Consider the following 24,850-nt stretch of genomic DNA (forward strand, 5'->3'; position numbering starts at 1 on the left):
GGTCTGCAACCCTATAGGAGGAACAACAATATGAACTAACCAGTACCCTCCAGAGCTGTGTCTCTAGTTGCATATGTAGCAGAGGATGGCCTAGTCAGCCATCAATGGGAGGAGAGGCCCTTGGTATTGTGAAGATCATATGCCCCAGTACAGGGGAATGCCAGGGCCAGGAAACGGGAGTGGATGGGTTAGGGAGCAGGGCTCAGAGAGGGTATAGGGGGCTTTGGGGATAGCATTTGAAATGTAAATGAAGAAAATATCTAATAAAAAATGCCCTAATTAAAAAAAGAAAAGAAAAAGAAAAGAAAAAACGAACTCACCAGCTAACTAACTCATGAACCCAAAGATAACAAAGCACATACAATGTGAGGTGAAAATTTTCACTAGTATAATATTCAAAAGGGATGCAAACAAATAGATGAGTTCAATCCAGGACCAAGAAAGAAAAGCTAGCAATAGATGAAGAGTCAAGGATATAGATGGGAAAATAACTGGCAGAGATGAAAAAGTCAACAGCATAAAAGAACATTTTCAATAGGAAAAATTGTAAAATGCTGGAAATGAAAATCTCAATGATTGTGATGAGAACACACTGGATGACCACAAGAGAGTCAGGGGTGAAAGGTGCAATCGAGGCAAAACAATGGGGCACGGGGAAGAGGACACACACATGGCCACAGTGCCAAAGAACTCCAGCATACAATCAAAAGATCCACAGCACAGGCAGAGCTCAGATAAAAACTATAGACATAGAGACTCTATGCAACGGAATTATAGCAGAACATTTCCCAAGTCTAGAGGAAATATTGGACATCCACGTACCCAAGGCATTTAGAACTCAACAGACATTGACTAGAAAACTTCTAAATAATCAAAATAACTTCTAAATAATAATAATAAAAAAAAAACTTCTAAATGTCAAAAATACCAAGGTAAGAAAAAGAGCTATAAGGAAAAATGCTAACTCAACTACAAAGGTGAACACAACACTTCTCTCTCTCTTTTGAGGCTCAAAGAAAGGAAAAGCCCAGAATAATAATTTCGAATCATGAAAATAAGTAAGTGCCAATCAAGATTGCTAAAATCTGAAGAACTAGCTTTTAAAACTGATTGTGAAGGACATTTCAAGACAATTACAAACTACAAATTACACTCGTGACCATCAAGCCAATGCTGGAGGTGACGGTTAAAGGAATACTATACAGAGAGAAAGGAAGTGTCTCAATCTTGATAGTACTGGAAGAACTGTACGGAAGCAGTGAGATGGCCCATTGCGGAAAGGCATGTGTTGCCAAGTCTGACAATCTGAGTGGCACCTCCAGGGCCTGCATGGCAGGAGGTGGCACCAAGCCCACCAGCTGTTCTCTGGCCCCCACACTTATGCTATGCCCTGCCCCTCCACAAATGAATAATTGTAAAGACTTAAATTAGCTCCAACTGGTTTTTATTGTTTTGTTGTTGTTTGTTTATTTTCTGAGATAGGTTTTCTCTGAATATCCTGGAACTGACTCTGTAGAGCAGGCTAGCCTCTGCATGCCTCTGCCTCTTGAGTGCTAGGATTAGAGGCGTGTACTGCCACCACCCCACAATTACCTTCTCTCTTTAAAAAAAAAAAAAAAAAAAAAAAAGACAAGGAACTTTATATAGAAACAGCTGAAACACGGATAGCTAGGTAGAAAAAAAATCCATCATGTCCAATACAGTGAACCAGCACATTTCTAACATTAAGATGAGAGAAAAAAAAATCTAACCAACCAGAAATGCAACCAATAAAACCCAAAGAATAGTAAATGCCTCTCAATAGTAACCTTAAATGTAAAAGGAACCAACTCACCAAAAGAGATTCAGTCTTGCTGACTATACTAAAAACTTATATCCAACTATCTGGTGTTTCCAAAGGCAGACATGATAAAGATACCCACAGACCAATAGCCAAAGGATGGAAGTCAATCTGTCAGTGAATAGAAGCCATATATAGCTGGCATTTATTCTGATACCTGATAAAGTGCACCAAAATCAAAATTGGTCTAAAGAGGGAAAAGTCACTAAAAATTAGTAAAGAAATCATCAGGTTAGGGGGTGTAGCTCAATGGGCAGATCATGTGCCTAGAATGCATAAAGCCCTAGGGTCCAGTGCCCAGCAATGTAGAAACTGTGCACTGTAATCTGAGCACTAGGGATGTAGAAATAGGAAAAGCAAAAGTTCACGATCAACCTCAGCAACAGTAAGGTCAGCGCTAGCCTAGGCTACTTGAAAACTCCAACAAGACCACACTGCCTAATTCTCCCTACACAGTCCATCAATTGGGAAGCAAACACTCAAGCATATAAGCCTATGGGGGCCACTCTTATTCAAACCACCATAGGTATTAAATGAAATTTAAAACAAGCTAAATGTCCCTCAACTAAACGCTGTATAATGAAAATATCACACACACACACACACACACACACACACACACACACTGAAATTCTATTCAAAAAAAAAAAGTCTATTCAGGTAAATAGAAATAAAATATAAAGAAAAATGAAATAAAGTTTGCAAGAAAATGGGTAGATCTAGAAAATATAATGCATTTTTAAATGTGTATAAATATGCATATTTATACACATATGTGCATAAACTTACATGCATTTACTACATATTGTATGTTCTACATACTCAGACACAGAAAGCCAAACACTGCATGTTTTCTCTCATTTGTGGATCCGAGCTTTGAATTATATAGTTTTGGGTATATAACCTGGATTAACTGTGGAAACCAGGAAGAAAAAAGGAACATGGCAGCCGGGCGGTGGTGGTGCACGCCTTTAATCCCAGCACTTGGGAGGCAGAGGCAGGCGGATTTCTGAGTTTGAGGCCAGCCTGGTCTACAAAGTGAGTTCCAGGACAGTCAGAGCTACACAGAGAAACCCTGTCTCGAACCCCCCCCCCCAAAAAAAAGGAACATGGTGTGGGTGAGAAGCTCTAGATGGGACAGGGAATAGCAGGACACAGGAGCTATGGCAGAGGAAACAGGGAAGGTGGAAGGGGAGTTTAACTAGGAAGGTAGGGAGGGTGTACTCGTTAGATTTATGTCAACTTGACAAAAGACTGTCATTCAAAAGAGGGAACATCAATTGAGGAAATACCCCCACCAGACTGGCATGGATGCAAATCTGTAGTGATGTTCTTGGTTGATGATTGACGTAGGGTGGCTCTGGATACTATAAGAAACTAGGCTGAGCAGTAACCCTCCATGGCCTCTGTACCAATCAGTTCCTGCCTGCAAGCGCCTGCCCTGTTTGAGCTCCTGCCCACATTTCCATCAGTGATGGACTATGATGTGAAACTTGAGGGCTAAAATAAACCTTTGCCTTTGGTTGTCTTTGGTCATGCTTTATCACAGTAATAAGAAACCATAACTAGAAAAGAGGGCAAGACAGAGGGTAAAGAAGGGAGATGGGATAAATAACATTATTTTAAAGTTACTTAAAAGTACATATAAATGTATGTGTGTGTATATAAACACACACACACACACATACACACACACACACACACACACACACACACACAGAGGGTGGGGGGAATCGTCTCAATGAAGTTATGCTACTTTGGGGTGATAATGCTCTTCCCCCAAACCAGGGATTATCTAGCAAAGCCCTAGGCATGGGAAACCTCCTTTTGCACTGCTGGTCAGGGAAATAAATAATACAGACTATTGCCACTGTCCTTGGTTGCCTCTTGAAGGTACATACTTTGGATACAGGACTTGGAGGACTTGAGCTAACACTGACCTGGAAGCTCCTCTCTGAGGACTAGCTCTCATGGTATCTGAGAGTGCTACACAAGCTGCCCAGGGAGAAAGCAATCCAAAGTCCTTCCCAGATAGAAAGCCTGGGAACAGCAGCAATGACCAGCATGGCAATATGTGATGTCCCCAAGAATACAACAGTGGCATTTGCATCTTAGGGACAGCCAGTAGCTGTCTAATTGAACTCAAGGCTTCTCAATAGGAGAGGAAGAGAGGAGAAAATAAGGTATCCAGCCAGCCAGATAGGGAGAGATGATTGTTAGTTAATCTTCAGAAGAAGGTCAGTCACATAAACAAAGGGGGATAGTCACACAGAGAGGTATCAGGAGAGACAAATTCTAAAACTCACATAGAAGGACAGAGTTAAGATAAAGACAGACAACTACAACCATCCATCAGTCATACCACTGGCTAAGCAAGATTCAAAGTTTATATTAGGTGCTTGTCAGTCCCTACTTGGTAGACAGCAGCTTATTTCCTTGATATCTACTGGGAGAATGTTATTAACTAACTACCTTCCTTTTGGGGTGGGTGCATGTGTGTATGACAGTTTTCCTTCTGTTCTGACTAGTAGCACCTCATTTACATTTTAACCTTTAGCCATTTCTTATATCAGAAATGTTCTTACTTTAGACCTTTATATAAAGGTTCTTCACCACCACTTAGACTTTAGTTTACATTTGTCACAATCTCACAGTATGGTCAATGATTGCCTAGTTCAATAACTCTTGTCCCTCCTTGCTACTCTCTAGCTATCGTCCAGCTTTGATTTTGTTTTGTTTTCTGTAAGAGTCCTTAATCTACGGAACTCATTTGATTATTAACAAGTTGTTGTATGCTTACAACAGGGAAGATGAGCTCCAAGATGGGAGGATATTCTGTTCTCTGTGTATTCTCAGGGCTTAGAATATGGTACATAGTAAGTTTTCAAAACACTCAAACACATACATAAAGAATGTAAAAGTACATGGCGGTTAATATAACTGAAATTTTTTTTAGAAATGGCTCAATGCATCTCCACAAACAATTATGAACAGTGTTCTTTGAAAACCACCAGACAGCTAGAGAGGAGCTGTAATCTCTGAATATCCTAGCACAGGGCAGACTCGTGTGTTTATTGTATTCAAACTAGAAACCTGCTTTTAACTCTTTGGATATCAAATCTGAATTCAATTAGGATTCAAACCCGGAACCGCCAGGGTTGGAGAGGTGAGCGTTAACTAGGCAGTCAAGGAATACACTTTGTGACTGTGTCACGATGGCAGAGAACCACCTACGTGAAGCATGGCAGACAGAGGAAATGGCTAGATCAGCAGTGTCAACCAGCTGGTACTGTTCAACTGGGTTCAACTATTTTTCCATTGATAAGATTGTTTTACAATGATGTATCCTCAATAGTCACTATATAATACATGTAAATGATCATAGTAATCAGATCCATGTCTTCAACTTAAAATAAATAATCTCAGTCTGGATTTTGGTGGGTCTGTATCTCATGTGTTGCTTTAAGAAAACTAAAACGGTTTATGTGTAAGGAAGCATGAAAAGAGTTTGAAGACTTCATTAACTAACATTCAGTAAACTTAAAGCCTTTAGAAGTGTCGACATGAAACAGAGACTGAAAACCCCCATTCACACATTTCTAGACATGTGTAGCTTAGAAAAAGGCTGCTTTACAGAGACACAGCACATTTTCCACAGTGAAGCCTCTGTATCATTGCTAATTTTAAAAACAGACCCATTTTGTAAAAATTCTAATACCGGTAATGTTGTAGACACTATTTGTAAGAGGAGAATTAAAGCAAAGATTAGGTCATATAAAATTAGAAACTCTAAACAGGGAAACAAAGTTTGCTAGCCTCAAACACTGATATGTGCATTCCTCTTTCTTCTGCTCTAATTCTACATTTTATTCTCTGGGATATATAACATAGAAATGAAAATTGTTACCAAAACATGCTACATCTAAATTTCTACCTCTTTCTACCCCAAATTTTACTGAGAATCTACTACAAAATGATGGACATAAATCATTTAACAAGCTAGTGGTAATTTAGATGAAGTCTTTTCAATCTGGTAGATTGGTCAATTACAAAGCTGTAACATAAAGCGCAATCTTCTCTACTACCAATGAGATCAAAACCAAGCAAAATCCCAAACTAAAACCAGAAGTGACTGCAAAGTTTTATCTCACAAAAGCTTTAAAGTTCTATGCACCAATTAGCAAAACAAACAAAGACAGAGCACTTAATGGTTGGCTATACTGTGCTAAATGAAAACTGTTGGACAGCTTTCTGCAAGCATATAACACACAGCACACACACACTTTGGATTTGTTACTAACAGACTGATCTGTATTTTCACACTAGAACTGTCTTGAAAATAGCAAAATAAGCTTTATAAAAATAAATAAATAATAAATAAATAAAATATTATCAACTCTAACTTAATGAGAGCCAAAGTGACAATATAATAACATGCAAGAATTTGAAATTCTTATAAACAGTGTCCAGTACTATTCAAATTTTCCATACACAGCAGGTAGGAGTAGAAAAGCACAGACACAGTTACTCTCCGGAGCCCACAATAGGAGCTGGTATACAGACCTCGCATACTACAGGTCTATGCATTCACCATGTTGTGGCTATTAATGTTTAAACCTTTACTGTATTTTGCTAATTGGTGCATAGAACTTTAAAGCTTTTGAAAGATAAAACATTCCAGTCAGTTCAATTCTTCAGTATTGTTCAAGTGTTCTAAGTAGGAACAAAGAGGAAAATAATCTGCTTTAATTGCTGAAGAATCACAGATAATAGAGATGGCTGAATACTGTAGACGAAAGATCTTTTGTTCTTCTAGCAATTAATATAGCTATTCTGCAAGCTTTAATGGTTCCTGTCTCTATATAAAAGCTATTATTTTTCACATTTATTTCCTTTGTAGCATTTCAAAAGTATAAGTTTCATACAGCCTAATGACATGTCAGAATAACATTTTTGGAAATATATTTTGTAAATAAAAGTTCTGCATTTATATAGAAAATCTTATCTACAAAAATTATATGTATAAACAATCTGCCGTAATGATCATTATTGTTAAACGAGATGTACAAGTCTAAAATTGTTTTGCTATTTAAGAGTAGAAATATTTTTACCTTAATTATATTTGGACAAACTTTCAATAAATTTCCCTGCATATTTTACATATAAACATAACAACCATTTTATATTAATGTATATGTTTAGGTATATATACAATCATGTGATTCAAACATGAATACAATAATCTTAAAAATAATAACATTCTATGATTATTAGCACATTATCAATTAACCCATGCAACTAGTACAGACAGAAAATTTCTAGTTTAAGTGTAAAAAGATTTCTCATTGTTTGAGTCTTTGATATTTTTCCATTTTGTACGTCGGGGTTATGCTTACATATTTATAATATTAAAGAGGCCAACCCAGGGTGGCTACTTCCTTAGAATTATAATCCCTATCTCTGCTGTCTTCATGGTTACTTTTTTTTTTTAGTAGTTTAGGTAACAGTCCACAGGGACATACACTCTAAAATACTTTCCAAAATATAAATGATATTGCAAAGTAAATGCCTTTCTTTACACTTTAAATCTAATAGTCCTACTTATGCATCCTAAACAGCCCTATTGAGTTGAAGCAACATTATCTGTACTTAGTGAAAGAGAGAGAAAAACAACACATGCTAAACTGCCACCATCGTAGTTTCACAAAGACTGATATTCTTTGATGTAAAATAAAATACTACTTAGTGAATAAAACATTTAAAAAAAAAAAGAAGAAGAAGAAAAATGCCGTCTCCCCTTCAAAGAGACATATTCTTTGACCCAGTGCTCCAGACTAAAGCCTTGAGATTTTGCAAAAGAATGTGCATGAGTAGAGTCCAGACAAAACAGACACTTGAGCTGCTGGAAGGCTGCATCACCCCGTGCAGACACCACTTACAATCTAACAGAGATAGTGCTGTTGCCATCTCCAATAGCAAGTAACCTCAGCAGAGGAAAGCTGGCCCTGCCTGCGGGGGAGGATGTACAGGCAGAGAAGTCAGAAGCCTGCCTTCCACTCAGCTTTATCTTTCTGTGTGGGTCACTCACTGGCATATTGTAAATCTAAGTTTATAAATTTCATCAAGAATTAATAGTACGTAAGAGGAAAAAAGAACACTACAAAATACTTATATACAAATCTACTTGCATTATTTTTGAAGGTTTGCAAAAAAGATTATTCAATGAAAAAATTTTAGAACAAGTTGAAGTCTACTGAAATAAGTTGCTGCTTACATACAACTAAAACAATAATATTAAAATCTCACCAGCTAAGATTGCTGCTAGTACCATGTGGTTATTACCAAGTAGCAATGATTCATTGGAAGTAATGATCATCTTTAACTGCTATTTTATGGCAATTTGGAATGAACTTAATAAAATACAACTGGCCAAACCTAACAATGATTATTTTTATGCATACTTGACTTTTGATAAAAATAATAGTGACAATTAAAACTGTTTAAAATGATAGTATTTTTACATTAGTAGTATTATACTATAAAACATTTTTCCAGAAAGCTTTGAAATGACAGCTGCCCTTCTCCATCCTCTCAAAAAAAGAAAAGCCAGATTTATGAATTACTAAAAGCTTCCTATTTTATATGCTTTAAATTAGAGATACACTTATAACCATAATACCTTCATAAAGGTCAAAAATGTAGCATTAACTAGTTTATGAACAAAATAATTAAGCATATAAATGAAAATGATTTCAAATGCCAGTATTATCTGGTCTTAGATTTGGGGCAATGGACTAAGGTATTCATTTTACCTATCAAAACAGACCCAGACTTCAGGCGCTCCTAGCCCCTCAGTCCCTACATGGCATACCTACTGGGCTGCCCTTCCTCCTGAGCCCCCTCTCTACATAACGCAGACATTGGCTTACTCACGCTCTCTCTCCTTTTCCCTCTCCCTGCCCACTGCATGCTCTCTTTCTCTCCACCCACTATGGTGACTTTCCTGGCCTCCTTCTTTGGGGCCGGTGAACTCTCTGCCAGAGAGCAGCTTCCCAATAAACTGGCCTTTAATATAATCTAATCTGGTTTAAAGTGGCTCATCTCACTAGAAGTATGAGTGGCATGTGACAACATGCAGTGAGCACTTTGAACAAAGGGATGATGACAGCCAACAGGGTTTTCAGAAAACTAATCTACGAATACCACCTGTTCAAGCTCACTCTGTAGCACTTTCAGTAAGAATGGAATCAACTCTGATAAGAGTCCGTTTTCTATCTTTGTAGTCATATTTTTACTGGGGTAAAACGTTAACTTAAATTTTGACAAATAAGCAGTCAGTGCACTAAAATAAAATGCATACTAACTTGATTTAAAAGCAATTAAAAGTGAACTGTATGCAAGTTCAACTCATGCTTTGGTTATTTAGGAAGAACTACTACTCAGAATCTTAAAAGACCATTAAGAGTTTACCTTCCCTCTCTCAAAAGCAACGGCATTGTTTGCCCAGTCTCCATGGCCCAGCTCCTCCCCTTAGAAGAGCCAAAGGCAAAGCAGAGCTTGCAAGCTTCCCTCCCATCTGCAGCAGGCACCACATAGTTTGAAATAATAATGGTGCAACCCACAAAAATGTTTTTTAAAACACTATGTTCGTAAGTATAAGTTTATAAGATTATTTTAGAATATTTTGAATATTTGATATTTGAATTCTCATTAGTGAAAAGATGAGTTAGAAATTTATACACAACAACCAAAAGCATTCTTAGGAGTTATCCTTAATTTTTTCCTACACTCTAATACAAAATTCTTGATTAATAGTAATCCAGGGAAACAATTCTACTCCCAGAAGATTTGGTTCTGTAACAATGCCATTATGTATAGCTCCCAAGTGAGAGATGTTTCTTACACTAGGAAAATGATAACAGACTTCCCTCTGTTACATTCAGTGCCTTAAGGACAGAATGCATATTGTCAATACATAATGATTCTGAGAAAAAAAAATTACTTATCACCCTAACTTTCACAAAACACTATACAGATCCCTTCATTTATACCCTTGACAGCAAATTCTGCACATAAGAATTAAAAAGTTAAAAAAAAAAGCTTTATTGGAATCTGAAAACAGTCACAAATTATATTCAAGTCTAAGCTGATGCTAGAAGAAATGACACTTGACTTGGTAACAGTACACATAAAATCTGATGAGCTTCCAGTGCTCTGTAAACTCTCCATAAGGCTGTCTGAGAGCTACATTTCAAGTGGTCCTGCGCAAGCTGCTGTGATGGGAAGGCAGGCAATGCCTGCCACCACACCTGCATGCACAACAACTGCAGTGGTGCAAGAAAAACTGGCCTCAGCATTATAGAGATGCAGCGTCACTGCAGGACACTCAGTGCTAAGTACCTGGGTCTCACAGGACAGCACTCGAAGCCCTGGGCTGTTTCACCCAAAGAGAAGACTTGGAGGAATGACTTGTTATTATCTCAAGAGCTTGTTATACTTTTAAATATTACTGGAATTCCAATGATGTTTTGTTTTGTTTATAAGCTATAGCTAGAGATATTTACTATGATAAATTCTAATGCAGTAAAATTGTAACAAACTCTTAAGTTGGGATATATTTTTTATTTTGAAGCTCTCTTTAATAGACATGTAGCTTACTGGAAGGTGAATGCGTTCTGACATCTAATAAGCTCATACATTCTAATGGGATCTTACCCTGGTTCCAGTACATGAAAACAATGCATTTTCATATAAACGTTAGTCAGAAAAACCAAGTCTTCAACAGCTTCATATCTAGTTATAATTCATTGTTAACTTAAACTTTGAAACTTTTCCATGCATTTGTTATATTGACTCTAGATATGTATATGCATGTATGTATGCATGTATGTATGTATATACATGTTTATTCCAAATACAGATTCCAAACATATTTCACATTTAAAAAAAAAAAATCACATTTGTTAATGAAAATTCCAATCACACCAAAAAGGCATAAAGTACTACAAAGGCATCAAATTTAGTAAGGTCAGAAGCAGAACCAAGATCTATAAAACTGTAATTTTCAGGACTGGAGTGCGAGCTCAGTTGGTAAAGTGCAAGCAAGAGAGCCCGGTTCCTCGGCAGCCATGTTAAAGGCCAGGTATGACTTACACTGGGAATTTCAGCAGCGACAAGGTGGAGAATGGGGGTTCCTGTGACTCCACAACCCGTTAGCACAGCCAGAGTAGCAAGAGAACTTCGTCTCAAAACAAAGGTGGGCGGCCCCTGAGGCCTCCACTCCTGAGGCTGACTCCCAGCCTCTCAGCACGTCACACAGTACAGCCACACACAGGCTCACATACTCACACCCACACAGACATCCATACATGTGCAACAAAGCTGCATTTTAACTAATAAATGTCTTATCCTTAGAGTTTTCTAATACCTAGGATATCAAATAAATAAAATTATATAGCATATACCCTTTGAGGCTGGCAAAAATGATGCATATATTTTCTGGATATAATTTTTATTAAATACATTTAACAAATATATTTTACTTATGTGTGTCTTATTTTATCATTTCTTTCTCCTCAAGGCCCATAGCTTTTTAAAAAATTTTTGTTACATTTGAATTTACTTTGTGAGTGTGAATATGTGGGTATATTTTCATGTTTTCCATAGCCCCAGGTGACAATCAAAGGACAATTTGTAGGTATCACCTCTCTCCTTTTACCAAATAAGATCCAAGGATCAAATTCAGGTCAGCAGGCTTGGTGACAGGTATCTTTATTTACTGAGCATTTCACTGGTCCTGTCTTATATTTGTTTTTAAGCACACTTTTAATTGTGAAAAAGCCCAATTTTATGACTATTTAAAAACATGAACTGAACTCTTCTGGTGTCCTAGCTAAAAATCATTGTTCAATTCAAAGCTACAAAGATCTCCTCTTTCCTTATCTTTTAGAAATTTTATCTATTTTAGTTTAAAATTTAGTACCACAAATTTGTATTTAGAACTTGAGAGTTAAATCTTGGTTATGGCACAGACATACATGAAGTGTTTATTGCATAAGAGTATAGAATATTCTCATTTGAAAAGAATAAACTTTCTTCTTAAGAAAGTGCCTTTTTGTTTCTTTTATTTTATAGGCAGGGTCTCGTGAAATCAGACTGATCTCAATCTTGCTATATATAGCCAAGGATGATCTTGAAATCTAGATCCTCCTGTCTCTACCTCCTTACTGCTAAAACTGTAGGCATGTATTTATTACCACATCCATGTATAGACAACTTTCTAACAGTATGGTTCATCAGTAGTGTGAACAGAAGCCTACCAGGGAAATGAGGGTCAATTAACTGGGATTTTTTTAAGTCAGAGAAGCAATTGTTTAGTCCAATAAAAGAAGATTAGACCATGTCTCCCAATCTCGTGGATTAGATTCTTCTCAGAAGCCTTCCCCCATGTTGCCTGCAACCCTGGCCCTTACAGCTTAGCTTTTGTCTATTTCATCTATTGGATTCTCCTGTAAGATTTCTTGGGGTTGGGGGGTGGGGTGGGGTGGGGAGTAAAACTTTTTTTGTTTTTAAAGTAAAACTAACTAGATTCTGTGGAAACGGTAGGTGTAATAATTATTAATCAAACAGAAAAAAGTTTACCAATTCTATAAACTGGGTTTTTGTTGTTGTTCTTGTTTTTTTTGTTTTTTGTTTTTTTTTTCTTTCTTTTTTATTTGATCTTTCAAGGCAGGGTTTTTGTGAATCCTCAACTGTCCTGGAACTCACTCTGTAGAGCACGCTGGCCAGGAACTCAGAGATCCACCTGCCACTGCCTCCCCAGTACTGGGATTAAAGGTGTGCACCACCATGCCGGGCATAATAAATTGTTTTATATTACATAAGAGCAACATTAATGTGATAGTTCTACATTCTTTAAAATATTCATGGGATTTACTTTACATTCTAAAATACTTTAATCATTAATATCTATACATACATGTAGCATATATGTACAACAATCTTTTTTGCTCAAAATGCAAATATAATTAATTTCAAATACTCTGTGTTTGTAAATGCTCTTCTGAGTGCGTGATCTTCTCATGCTACTTATTTAGCTCTTCTTTAGAAGCCGTGTAGGAACAAGACATGAAAATCTAGCAGTATTTTGTTACCTACAATTTAAATATAAAAATAAACAAAAGGGGTTTGGTTACTCCTTTTAAATATTATTCCAACAACTGTGTCTATGTGCAGGAACTCAGACTTCTAATAGACTAATGTACTGGCACTTGACTAACATACTTCCAGAAAAATAACAATACTGGGGGCAATGGATATAGAGCCAAACCCACTGGTGATATACATCTGATTTTGTGACATGTAAGTAAAAGCATCATACTAAACTAGTCCTCAATGGCTTGTTTAGAACAATATAGAAGTCAGATGCTTCTTTAAAAAAGAAAGAACCAGGAAGCACTATTAATGAACTCTATAAAACTTGAATAACCAATAATACTATAACAATAAGCCAATCTCTGGGTTTCAAAGAGATGGTCAAGAAAATTCAAACACAGGCTGGAGAGATGGCTGAGCAATTAAGAGCACTGACTGTTCTTCCAGAGGACCCAAATCCCAGCAACAACATGGTGGCTCACAACCATCTGTAATGGGATCCGATGCCTTCTTCTGGTGTGTACTCACATACATAAAATAAATAAATCTACAAAAGAAAATTCAAACACTAGTGCTGGTGATTAGAACACATGATAGCAAAGAACTGCCCTGTTCCTTTTATTCTTGACTAACCACGTAGATTTGATGATGATTTTTAAAATGCATAGATGGTTAGTATGAAGCATCTAGGTAAGGGGAGCAGAAACTGAAAGCAAGAAAAAGAATAACAAGTTCCATGTCTACAGAATACCCTACAAATGAATCCTACAAAGCAAACCTAGGCAGAAAATCAGAAACTAAATCATGCAAGGCCCTGAAAGCCATCAGGATTTTAATGTTAACTCTTAAGGTAATAGGAACCGCCAAAAGATTATACACAAGAGGTGATGAAAACAACATTTAAAAAACGTCTATTCTGACTATCCTAGGGAGAATGAATCAGGAAACTAAAATACATGGGAAGACCAATTATGACAGTATTGCTGGAATTTACATGGTGGTATCTACACCAATGCTTCTCAAACTGTGGGCCACAACCCCTTTAGGGTGTCACGTATCAGATATCCTGCATATCAGATATTTACATTATAATTCATAACTGCAGTAAAATTACAGCTATGAAGTAGCAACAGAGCAGCATTAGGAAGGCTGAAATCACTGGTCTACACCAAGATGATCCAAGATGAGGGAAGTGTCAACAGACAGGTCTAACAGATCATTTGAATAAAGAGCAGTTAGCCTGAGACACAAATTTTCCCAAACAATCTGCTTACTTTTCTATTTACTTATACATCTGTTATCTTTAGTAATATAAATAGAAATTTCAGAGTGACTTGCTTGGATTGTGCTTACAGGTTCAAAGTAAAGTGATAAAAGAGTTCACCATTGCAAAGGAACTGGTGATGTTGGGGTGGAGCTCGGTGTAGAAAGCTTGTCTAGGAGGAGGTAATTAGGAGACACTCCCATTTATATAGTAAATTACATAAAAAAGTGCATACTTATACTACTATTAGACTTAAAAGCATTACAATATTCTGCTGTTGTATAATAAAAGCATTTATATCAAACTATATCTAAACTTTGAAGATATTTTTAAAGGATAGCTGCCAGAATGCTACTGACTGATAGAAAAAAATATTATTATTCATTTGTTGTTAGATGTAACTTAACTCGTTAGTGTGCAGAAATGATGGTTATGGGCACACATCAACACTCAGTGATAATAACACTGCATGGTTCTAGGAAGACCCAATATATTTAATTTAGAGAACACGGATAGGTATCATATAGCTTAAACAGTAGTGTAGCTTAGACCATTTAAAAACAATATATTTATTTCAAAATGAAAGTTCCACTTACTCTCATCATTATTTCAAAAATAGAAACTTTAATTTGTTAATATTTGTATATGATGCTTGCATAGTATTCAATGTTTTTATTTTATTGTGAAAATCTTAAGGTTTGTGTATAACTTTCCTAGAAGATCTCAGACCAGTATAATGAATAATCCACTGTACAAAGCCATGCCAAATGGCAGAATCACGGCAGCATGTTGTAGGAAATCCTTACCAGTTTCTCATCAACTGTTATAAGCTGTGTGTCCCGAGTCTGGTTGTCTGCCAGCTTCCAAGTGGATGTGTTCAACAACCTGCAGTGCAAGACGCAGAATTAAAGGATGATCTTACCATGAAGAGAGAAGCAGACAGACTTGCATAAACACACTGCCTGAACAGTATCTGTCTTCTTAAACATAAAAAGGGAAGGAAAGAGAGAAGACTGCACAAAAGCGCTTTTCTGCCCAATTAGTTCTGTCTGCTGAGTTTCTGGCAAACTCTCACTTGACAGCTCACAACAGGCAGCACTTTATGTCACTCTACAGACTCTCTCACAAAAAGCCACCAATGACAAGTACTGAACTGCTCTCTATGAGGGTACAGTGGTTGGTTTGTCACGTCCAGGCTAAAGCATGCAAACTGGTACCAACTCTTCTGGAATGCTGATTCCTAAAGGATGGCATCAGGGAAGGAGCTGGGGAGCTGGGACGGGGTCCTAGGCTATGAGAACAGGCTGCTTCTCTCTCAATTTCAAGCAGTCAGAAACTATTTGAATGGTGATCTTAACTAGGCTGTTAGTCCAGTTCCCTATCTTGGTCACAAAATTGAAGGTCTGAATAAATAATTAAAAAAAGAAAATGTTGGAAGTAACATGAGCACAAAATCAATTCCTTTCATGACGTTTTTTTCCTTTGACATAGGTCAAGTACTCTAGCCTTAGACTCCGTATGTAGACAAGGATGTCCTTGAGTTTCTGACATCCTTGCCTCCACACCATCATGCCAATTTATGAAGCAGTGGGGACTAAACCAGGATTTTCTGCATGCATGCAGGTAGGTAATTCTACAGACTCAGCTACATCCCACAGGTTATAACTTAAAAATTTTTATATGTGAAAAAAAAAACTTTTAAGACTTGCTAAATAGCAATGAGATCAAAATAGGATCCTAACCCTTTCTGGTATTGTCTGTTTAGGGATGTTGTTTGTTTTAAGACAAAGTCATACTATATAGACCTGGCCTGTCTTGAACTTGTATGTTGATTGGCCACAGTGGCCTTGAACTCAGAGAGCCCTTCACTTCTTCCTCTAGAGTGCTAGAATTTAGGGAGTGCGTCAGATACCTAAACCACATAAAGACCCAACAAAGATAGAGAACTTCAGACCCATTTCCCTTATGAATATCGATGCAAAAATACTCAATAAAATTCTCGCTAACCAAATCCAAGAACACATCAAAACAATCATCCATCATGATCAAGTAGGCTTCATTCTAGGGATGCAGGGATGGTTTAATATACGGAAATCCATCATCGTAATCCACTATATAAACAAACACAAAGACAAAAAACACATGATCATCTCGTTAGATGCTGGGAANGCATTTGACAAAAATCCAACACCCATTCATGATATAAGTCTTGCAAAGATCAGGAATTCAAGGCCCATACCTAAACATAATAAAAGCAATATACAGCAAACCAGAAGCTAACATCAAAATAAATGAAGAAAAGCTGGAAGCAATCCCACTAAAATCAGGGACTAGACAAGGCTGCCCACTTTCTCCCTAACTATTCAATATAGTACTCGGAGTCCTAGCCAGAGCAATTAGACAACAAGGAGGTCAAGGGGATACAAATTGGAAAGGAAGAAGTCAAAATATCACTATTTGCAGATGATATGATAGTATATATAAGTGATTCTAAAAATTCCACAAGAGAACTCCTAAACCTGATAAACAGCTTCAGTGAAGTAGCTGGATATAAAATTAACTCAAACAAGTCAGTGGCCTTTCTCTACACAAAGGATAAACAGGCTGAGAAAGAAATTAGGGAAACAACAGCCTTCACAATAGTCACAAATAATATAAAATATCTTGGTGTGACTCTAACTAAGGAAGTGAAAGATCTGTATGACAAAAACTTCAAGTCTCTGAAGAAAGAAATCAAAGAAGATCTCCCATGCTCATGGATTGGCAGGATCAATATAGTAAAAATGGCTATCTTGCTGAAAGCAATCTACAGATTCAATGCAATCCCCATCAAAATTCCAACTCAATTCTTCACTGAATTAGAAAGGGCAAGTTGCAAATTCATCTGGAATAACAAAAAACCTAGGATAGCAAAAACTCTTCTCAAGGATAAAAGAACTTCTGGTGGAATCACCATGCCTGACCTCAAGCTGTACTACAGAGCAATTGTGATAAAAACTGTATGGTACTGGTACAGCGACAGACAGGTACACCAGTGGAATAGAATTGAAGACCCAGAAATGAACCCACACACCTATGGTCACTTGACCTTTGACAAGGAGGCTAAAACCATCCAGTGGAAAAAAGACAGCATTTTCAACAAATGGTGCTGGCACAACTGGCGGTTATCATGTAGAAGAATGCGAATTGATCCATTCTTATCTCCTTGTACTAAGGTCAAGTCTAAGTGGATCAAGGAACTCCACATAAAACCAGAGACACTGAAACTTATAGAGGTGAAAGTGAGGAAAAGCCTCAAAGAAATGGGCACAGGGGGAAAATTCCTGAACAGAACAGCAATGGCTTGTGCTGTTAAGATTGAGAATTGACAAATGGGACCTCATAAAATTGCAAAGCTTCTGTAAGGCAAGAGACACTGTCAATAAGACAAAAAGGCCACCAACAGATTGGGAAAGGATCTTTACCAATCCTGTATCAGATAGGGAACTAATATCCAACATATATAAAGAACTCAAGAAGATGGACTCTAGAAAATCAAATAACCCTATTAAAAAATGGGGTACAGAGCTAAACAAAGAATTCTCAACTGAGGAATACTGAATGGCTGAGAAGCACCTAAAAAAATGTTCAACATCCTTAAGGGAAATGCAAATCAAAACAACCCTGAGATTCTACCTCATACCAGTCAGAATGGCTAAGATCAAAAATTCAGGTGACAGTAGATGCTGGCGAGGATGTGGAGAAAGAGGGACACTCCTCCATTGTTTGTGGGATTGCAAGCTGGTATAACCACTCTGTTAATCAGTCTGGCAGTTCCTCAGAAAATTAGACATAGTACTACCGGAAGATTCAGCAATTCCTCTCCTGGGCATACACCCAGAAGATGTTCCAATTTGTAATAAGGACACATACTCCACTATGTTCATAGCAGCCTTATTTATAATAGTCAGAAGCGGGAAAGAACCCAGATATGCCTAGCAGAATTCTAATGTTTATTTAAAATAATACATTCACAAATTTAATTTTAGAAAAATTGCCTACGTATAAGAGCATATATAATATATATTTATTATATAGGTAATGTGTTAAATATTCCCTAGATAAATTTCAAAATGTCAGGAAAAAATGTATTCTAATTCCAAATATTTAATAAGCAACAAAGGTCCAGAGTCAATTATAACCACAGCATTAATCATTACAACTATGGCAGAATGTAGTGCAGTGGTAGTGTATCTCTCTGCCTTGGAAACACAAGGCCTGATTTGATACCCAACTTTTCTCTTGACCCTCAGGAATATACCGACAGTATATAATCTTTTAACCCAAATGCACTGTAAAGATTATAACAAGCAAGGAGAACGTTTTCATAATACAGTTTTATAAGACTTTATAAGTTTTGTAAGACTCAATTTCCAAGCAGGCAAGAGTAATTCACTGAATAAGGATAGTTTCCAAGCTGCCAAAGAGTTAGTAGCAAAAAGTAAATAAAATAAAAACAGGAGATTAGTATTAGCACTTATCTATTTATAGGTGACCAAAAACTACATGAAAAATGTTAATAGTGAAATATAAATCGAAATACATTGAAGACCATCTTCATTGACAGGAATATATAGAAACTTGAATCTCTGTAGAATATAAGATAGTACAGAACTGTGCAAAATAATGTGATAGTATCTTTAAAAAATTGAACACAGAATCATCATTTGATGTGGCCATCCCATTACTGAATATATGCTCCAAAGATTAAAAGTAGTATCTTGAGCATCTCTTTACACAAGCACTCCTAACAGTACTACCTAGTCTAAAGCAAAAATAGACAATATTAAGAATCATATAAACACTTTTTCTAACTATACTGGTATTTCCAGATTTCTGAAGTATTAACCTTAATTCTCTGCCCAAAGGATAAATCTTTGCCGGCTATACTTGTAATAATCAGCTACCATCATTAACGTATACAACTAATTGTGTGTGTGTGTGTGTGTGTGTGTGTGTAAATTCACTATAAAGAAAGAGACAGAGAGAGGCCTTATGTCTAACTCTGGCTTTACAATTTACTAGGTCCCTACAAGCACTTAAGTCCTCTCTGTTCCTCTGCTTCCAGATTTCATTCTTTATGTTTCTAAATTGAGGGATGTACTGCTCTAATATTTCTAATAATGAAAGTCTAGGTGATTACAGTAAATACAAGTGAATGTACTTCTAATTTGTTGGAAGAATTCTCTGTATAATAGTATTCTCTATCCATAGTTTCATGGAAGAACACAGGATATTTTGGAAAAAAAAACTCATGAAGGTTCATGGTTTTTTTGTAGACACATAACTGCAGCTCATTTAGGCAAATACCTATGTGAATAACTGCTAATCTTAAGTTAAGATTTAATTATGCTTTTTAATAAAGTTCCACACTACTTTTTAAAGTGGTTGGACAATCTTCTATTCCCATTAACAGCCTGTGAGGCTTTTTTTTTCTACTTTCGCTAGTATTTGACTGTGGTCATTATTGTAGCTACTAGCCATTCTAACAGGTATGCAGTGCTAGCTCACTATTGTTAGCACCTTGCCCACATTCTAAGTAGGCTATTTTTTAAATTTTGTTTACTTATTGTAACTCTGTTCGTGAGTATAGGATGTCGCACATGCCAAGGCATACATGTAGAAGTCAGAGAACAACTTCATGGACTTGGCTATCCTACTGGTCTTACATGACAAGTGTCTTTTACCTGGACCATCTCACTAGCTTTGAAGGGACTGGGAGCGGGGGGGGGGGGGACCTAAGTCTTGTTATGTAGTCCAGGATAACCTCAAAATTGCCATCCTTCTGTCTCAGTCTCTTAGTTTTGGCATTACAGGCCACAAAGTCTCATTGTCTACCAAATTCTTTGTGTATTAAAGATAACTATCTTTCAAAGATGAGTGCTTTGAAAACATTTCTTCTGTTCTGTCACTTGTCGTTTCATTCTCTTTACAGTATATTTCACAGGACAGAAACTTCTTATTTTACTTTTTTGGGACAAGGACTCATGGTATAACTCTGGCTGGACTGGCACTCACCATATTGACCAGACTGGCCTTGGACTCAGAGATCCATCTGCCTCTGCCTCTGCAGTGCTATGATTAAAGGCACAGAAAACCAATGAAGTATAACTTGTACACTTTTTCTTTCATGGATCATAAGTTCTGTGCCTTACTAATAGATCATATACACACATCTGTGAGACTCTACTGGACTTCCTTTGTTCACATTCCCTAGTTTTCTTCATCTAGACCTTGTGAATGCTGGGGTGCTCAGTTGTTCTGACATAGCAACTTGCCCATGCAGGCCTCAATGTTCTGATCTCAAGTGATCCTCCTGGCTCAAAGCTCTCAAGTAGCTGAGAATACAGGCATATGCCAAAACACCCAGCTTCTAAATACTGATTTTAATGCTTCAAAGCATACACAGCATATACAATATAGAACAGACGAACTTCCCTGCTAAAACCTGCTAGAATTGCAGATTTGTGTTGCAGGATATTTGACCACACTGTGAACCTCAAGCTTGTGTTATTTGCTGGGGGAAAAAAAAACAAAAAAACAAAAACAACAACAAAACAAACAAACAAAAAAACTGTTCCTAGTTGCTCAGTTCTAGCACACACCTTTAATCTAAGAATTTTCTGTTTATTGTAAACATGATTAAATAAAGTCAATCATAGGTCAAGAGGCAGAGCAACCAACCAGTTGACTGGAACTGACCATAGGAAAAAATGATAGTTAAGTCAGGAGGATGGATAGAGAGATGCATGGGAAGCAGAAGGGAAGGACACTCAGTTTGAGGGGGTTTTGAGACAGTGTGGAGGGGAGCTATATGTGGTTAATACAGCTATGAATTTACGGGGATGTGATTTGTTGGATCAATGGAAAACACAGATTAACATTCCTCCAAATTCAGAAACAAATCATAAACAGACTGTTTCTGAGAAAAATATTAAAAGGTATTATCAAGAACAGTCACAGACTGTCCAGGTTGTCCATAAGCAGGACATAACAGCTTCCGAGAGACACTGGATAGTAGAAAATACTTAATTAAATCAGCCTGTATATTTTAAAGACGTGTTTTTACCTCAGAATACATGTGGAATGTTGGGGAAGAGGTTTTGTCTTTGTTTCCACAGGAGAAGGAAAGCCGTGGATACCACCATACGATAAAGATTAGGTTCGAACAGGAGAGATCTCCTGAGTAAGGAGAGGTGATCGTTCATCATACAGCTCGCCCATTCAGCCCAAACTAACTTATAACTGACAAATGCCTTTCAGTTCATCAGGTATGAAAACAAAAATAAATAACATTTTCTAATGATAATAAGATAAAAAGATGATATTAAGGCATACTTTCCTTACTAACATGAAAAATTGGGTTTTCTTAAACCACTTGCTTTGATTTCGTATTAGAATGTTATACTGTAGATATAATGTGGCCCATGCCATCTTGGACATCAGCTTTTGAGTTTTCTTCTTAAATAAAAAGGATATTTTTGTTGTTTGGTATCAAAAACACAGTTAAGAGATTTAAAATGTTTTAAGTACATTTAAAGGGTTACTATAATTCAAATCTGTTTTCTAAATCTCTAACAGTTGGAGTGATTTGGCATTTGAGCCTTTAATCCCACCATCCAGGAGCAAAACTCAGATACAGCTCCTAATTGGTACATTTGCACACTAGAGAAACCACATAGCATATTACAGATTATTATAAAACCCTCTACAGGGTGACTAGAATAGTAGCTAATTTCCAGTGGGGTCAGGAACAAAGAGTAGCTTTTGCAACTACCCGTAAGCTCATCTCTGTGCATGTAGCCCTGCCAATAGTGACCCAGGTGATACCCTAATTATGGATATCATATTTATTGATGAATTGGCAACTCTAAGGAATTAATAGCCTTAGTCTTTTAATTATAACCCATTGTGTTTGTTTTCAACTTCTTACAAATTGAATTAACCCAAAATTCATATTAGATCAAATCACAGGAAAATATTACTTAGATTATACCTGAAATGGTAAAGTAATAGTATATGTTCTCCATATCATAATAACTATCTTGGACCTAAAATGTGTTCATATATTAATCACTCTCAATTCATGACCTTAAGCATTCTCAAGAATTTGAATCAAGAGAAATTTTAAATTATCATCAACATACTATATAATCTAGCAATAAAATTAAGGATAACAGGATTTAAAATGGCGCAATGGGTAAAGATGCTCGATTCCCAGGACCTAGACAGGAAAACCTATTCCTACAAGTTGTCCTTTGACCGTCATTCGTCCATCTTAGTTATGGTGTGTGTGTGTGTGTATGTGTGTGTGTGTGTACTAAAATTTTCATTAGACCATTTTAATATTCTAGGAAAATATATAGAATAGAATAAAAGGAAAAGTAAAGATCCTACAAGTGCTTTAAGTTCAAAGAAATAATAGTGAAAATGTCTCACTTATAATTTAAATCAAAACTAATTTACTTTATAATTCAGATTTATTACAGTAATTTCTATAATTGAGAAATGATGCCCTTTCCCTCCTATGAGCAAGGAAAACTTGTGATAGGGACTAATAGTATGTACTAGAATACAACTGATATCACAAGATCTAAATTCAACAATCTAAGCATCCACCATAGGAAACTAGAGAAAAAGAGAGCGTTATATAAACCTGACATCAAACGAAGAAAACAGGGGCAGAGGAAAGAGATAGTTCAGTAGTTAGGAGCACTTCCTGTTCTTTCAGAGGACTCAGGTTTCGTTCTGGACACTCACTTTTAGTTTAGAATATCAGGGGATCTGATATTCTATTCTGTCCTCAGGGACACCAAGCACACACATGGTATACAAACACAAAAGTAAGCAAAAGGTTAAAAGTTTTAAAGTTAGTCTTGTAGAATCCTTTTTAAAGAAAAATTGTAGGGACTAGAGAGGATGGCTCAGTGGTTTAGAGAACTTATTCCTCTTGCAGAGGAGCTGGACTCGGTTCCCAGCATCCACATCACAGCCTTCAATCTGCTGTAACTAGTTTCATGGGATCTGATACTCTCTTTAGTCCTCCTCTAGCATTGCACAGTGATACACATACATGAACATAGGTCAAACACTCATACACATGAAATAAATCTTTTGAAAAAAAATCAAACATCTTAAGCTTTAATATTTTGATTATGTGTATCTGTGTGGGGGTCTGTACATGTATGTACTAGTGACCCCTCTAGGACTATCCTGGAGCAGGAGCTATAAACAGTTGTGAAATGCTCAGCATAGGTGCTGGGAATCAATCTCAGGTTCTCTGCAACAGCACTACGTTCTACCCTTTGAATAATCTTTAACATAATCATGACTTTTTTTTCTAGAACATCAGTTAACAAAACATACAAAAGCATAACAACTAAGATAATTCCTAATGATAAGTAACTATAAGCTTTCCCTCCCAGACCAGGAAAAAAAAAAAAAGACAAGAATATTTCCTCTAGCCACATATAATCAGTAAGTTCAAGTTAATGCAGTAAGCATAGGAAACAAAAACCACTGGGCCTGGGGTCACACACCTTCAATCACAGCACTTGGGAAGTAGAAGCAGGCAGACCAAAGCCAGTCTGGTCTACAAAGAGTTCCAGGCCAGCCAGTGCTACATAGTGGGAGAGGGAGAGGAGGAGCGGGAGGGGGAGATGGAGGAGGTAGAAGGGAGAGGGAGAAAGAAAAGAAAACTAAGCATGCTAGACAAGAATAAAATGGTCTTCATTTGCCAATGACATCAGAGTCTGAGCCAAACACATGAATCACCGAAGTCTTCCAATCATAGTTAATGATTATAATATTGAAGTTGTACAATACAACAAATATACCAAAGTGAACTTTCCTAGCTACTATCAATAAACAAATGAAATGTGATATTAAAAACATAACTGTATCAACACAACAATATAGTCATGCCATAAAGGAGCATTTTATCAACAAATTGGGAAGTTCCCACGGGATCTCCAGCTCCAATCACTGGTGCTTCAGCCCACCAAAGTACACACTATGGTGTCAGTCCAATGAAGAAATCATCAGTCCACTTCTCAGAATTTATTCCCATAGTTAAGTGACATACAATTGTAAATAAACATTTACATGAAAATATAACAACCTGTACACGATCTTTATAAGCAAAACTAGAAAAGTCTAATGACGGAAATCATAAAATATCTAAATAATGAAGATATGTTTTATCTTTATGAGCAGAGATAATTGATATTGTTAAAACATCATTTCTTTGTAAATTATTCTATAATAAAACAAACCATATCAAAATCCCACCAAGTTACTTTCTGGACATTAGTAAGCTAGTCTTAATGTACATATTCAAAGACTGCCAATATAATGCTGAAAGAAAATTAACAGCCAGGCATGGTGGCGCATGCCTTTAATCCCAGCACTTGGGAGGCAGAGGCAGGCGAATTTCTGAATTCGAGGCCAGCCTGGTCTACAGAGTGAGTTCCAGGACAGCCCGGGCTATACAGAGAAACCCTGTCTCTAAAAACCAAGAGAGAGAGAGAGAGAGAGAGAGAGAGAGAGAGAGA

At 36.8% G+C, this 24,850-nt stretch overlaps 1 protein-coding gene across 1 annotated transcript in view; it reads right to left on the reverse strand.

The window, feature by feature from the left end:
* The window catches only part of Ndufs4 (NADH:ubiquinone oxidoreductase subunit S4), a 101,801-nt gene that overhangs the window by 45,609 nt on the left and 31,342 nt on the right, over positions 1-24,850 (reverse strand). Inside the window, exon 2 of the mRNA XM_021208549.1 lies at positions 15,065-15,143. Within this exon, the coding sequence (XP_021064208.1) occupies positions 15,065-15,143 (79 nt within the window). The remainder of the gene's footprint in view (positions 1-15,064; positions 15,144-24,850) is intronic.

This window comes from Mus pahari, chromosome 11, assembly GCF_900095145.1.
Source record: "Mus pahari chromosome 11, PAHARI_EIJ_v1.1, whole genome shotgun sequence".
Taxonomy (NCBI): Eukaryota; Metazoa; Chordata; class Mammalia; order Rodentia; family Muridae; genus Mus; species Mus pahari.